The sequence below is a fragment of the Leopardus geoffroyi genome, chromosome A2 (genome assembly GCF_018350155.1).
Source record: "Leopardus geoffroyi isolate Oge1 chromosome A2, O.geoffroyi_Oge1_pat1.0, whole genome shotgun sequence".
Classification (NCBI taxonomy): Eukaryota; Metazoa; Chordata; class Mammalia; order Carnivora; family Felidae; genus Leopardus; species Leopardus geoffroyi.
Window position 1 is genome coordinate 158,103,339 of NC_059331.1, and position 2,286 is coordinate 158,105,624.

The 2,286-nt window shown below is 45.5% G+C and overlaps 1 protein-coding gene across 1 annotated transcript; it reads left to right on the forward strand.

Moving 5' to 3' along the window:
- The first annotated feature begins 258 nt into the window (after positions 1 to 258).
- Positions 259 to 1,194, forward strand: LOC123607701 (olfactory receptor 6B1). Its single transcript, XM_045497112.1, has one exon. The coding sequence runs from the start codon at positions 259 to 261 to the stop codon at positions 1,192 to 1,194; it is 936 nt and encodes a 311-aa protein (XP_045353068.1).
- The last annotated feature ends 1,092 nt before the right edge of the window (positions 1,195 to 2,286 follow it).

Sequence of the window (2,286 nt, forward strand, 5' to 3'; positions counted from 1 at the left end):
AGTTTCTTTGTCACTAAAATGGGTATAACAACGTGTAGAGGCTATGTGAGATTTAATTACATTAGTGCATGATGTACCCAGTGTATGGCTTAGCCTATACTGTATTATGAATAAATAATATGTTATTATTGCTCATCAGAGAAGGCAAAGGATGGATGATTCTATCTGGACTATGGACTCTGACCAAGTGATCTCCCTCCCCGCCCCGCCCCCCCCCCCACCCACCCACCCAGGAGAGCTAAGTCTTGTGTCTCTAATATGGAAGTGGAGAACCAGACTCAGGTCACCAAGTTCATTCTTGTGGGATTCCCTGGGAGCTGGGCCATGCGAGTAGCAGTGTTCCTGATGTTCCTCATCACCTATGCTCTGACAGTGGCTGAAAATATGGTCATCATCTTGTTGGTGCAACAGAACCGGCCACTGCACAAGCCTATGTACTTCTTCCTGGCCAACCTGTCTTTCCTGGAGACCTGGTACATCTCCGTGACTGTACCTAAGTTGCTATTTAGTTTTTGGTCTGTGAGCAATAGTATCTCCTTCACTCACTGCATGATACAACTGTACTTCTTCATTGCACTCATGTGCACAGAATGTGTGCTCCTTGCGGCCATGGCCTATGACCGTTATGTGGCCATCTGCCGTCCACTCCACTACCCCACGATTATGAGCCATAGGCTCTGCTTCCGCTTGGCTCTTGGCTCCTGGGCCATTGGCTTTGGCATCTCCTTGGCTAAGATCTACTTCATCTCCCGCCTCAGTTTCTGTGGCCCCAATGTCATCAATCACTTCTTCTGTGACATCTCTCCAGTTCTTAACCTCTCCTGCACAGACATGTCTGTAGCTGAGCTGGTGGACTTTGTCCTGGCACTGATCATCTTTCTCATCCCCCTCTCTATCACCGTCCTGTCCTATGGATGCATCCTGGTTACCGTTCTACGCATGCCCACCGGAAAGCAGAAAGCATTCTCTACCTGTGCCTCCCACCTCGTGGTGGTAACCATCTTTTATTCGGCCACTATTTTCATGTATGCCAGGCCCCGAGCCATCCATGCCTTCAACATGAACAAAGTAATTTCCATCTTCTATGCCATTGTCACCCCTGCTCTCAACCCTTTCATTTATTGCCTAAGGAACAGAGAGGTCAAAGAGGCTCTGAAGAAACTGGCCTATTGCCAAGCTATCCGGTTGGACTAGTCAATTACAAATTATTAGAAAGAAATTATTTGGTTCAGCGCTCCATTCTTTCTCCTTTAATGCCTGAACTGATACTACTCATGTCATCATTCATCATGACATCACCACATCCCCATCAGCCCAGGTGCTTGGCTATGTTGTGAGGTCTGCATCTGCACACGTGGTCTGTGGTCTAAGGTCATACCCCTTGTATAGAGAATCCTTTTTGGCTAAGACCTAAAATGGGGTTTCTGAGACTGTGTCTAAATTCCCAACTGTGTTAAGTGGGTGAGCAGGTTGGCAGCATAGGCGTTAGCTGTTTGGGGATCTAGCAAGCATGAAGGGTTGTGGGCCAACAGATTTGGGACGGCTTCCCAACTGAGACAGAGGTAGCAATGTCCTCAACAATCTCATCCTGGATGTTGTTTGGGGAGTCAGTCTTGGTGGCAGAGACTAGAGACTGCTCCTTTAGTTTCCCCAACACTTTTTGTAAGTAGCTGGTTCCCTGTATTTCATACATTTATGCTTCAAAAAGCTAGAGTGCTTTCTGTTATCTGCACATGAACTATACCTAATACAATTATCATTTGTCTTCCGACATAACTTATACTGTTGCTTGGTAATGAATTTCACATTTCCCTTCTAGATTTACAGTATGTCTGTGTTTATTTGTATCCTCCAGTAGATGAGCACAAAGTAAGTGAGAAATAAATAAATATCATCAAATATACTACTTGTTGAAGGAAATGTTGCCCTCGTTAGTCATCTATTCTTCTGACCTCAATGTTCTCCTTCCTCTTCAATCTGCTTTCACTCCGCCTGGCCGTCATCTCTCAGCACGCCATCTCAAATAGAGGCATCTAGTCCAAGTTTAGGATTTTGCAGATTTCCATTCTATGCCACAGTGATTCTCAGTTGTCCTACTTGTTTATCTGATACTCTTCCTAGCAATAGCAGGCTTTCTGATCAGACGTGCCACACACCCACAGAAGGGTATAGATGTGCCCATTCTTGGTTCACAGTTTTGTCGATGGCCAAAGGGGCCGGCCATACTTTGAGCTGTAGTCAATACAACATGCTAATGTCAGCAGGAATTTAAACATTCCATTAGAA

Bases quoted from the DNA above. Each gene is read 5' to 3' on its own strand.
- LOC123607701 (XM_045497112.1), top strand. From the start codon at position 259: ATGGAAGTGGAGAACCAGACTCAGGTCACCAAGTTCATTCTTGTGGGA.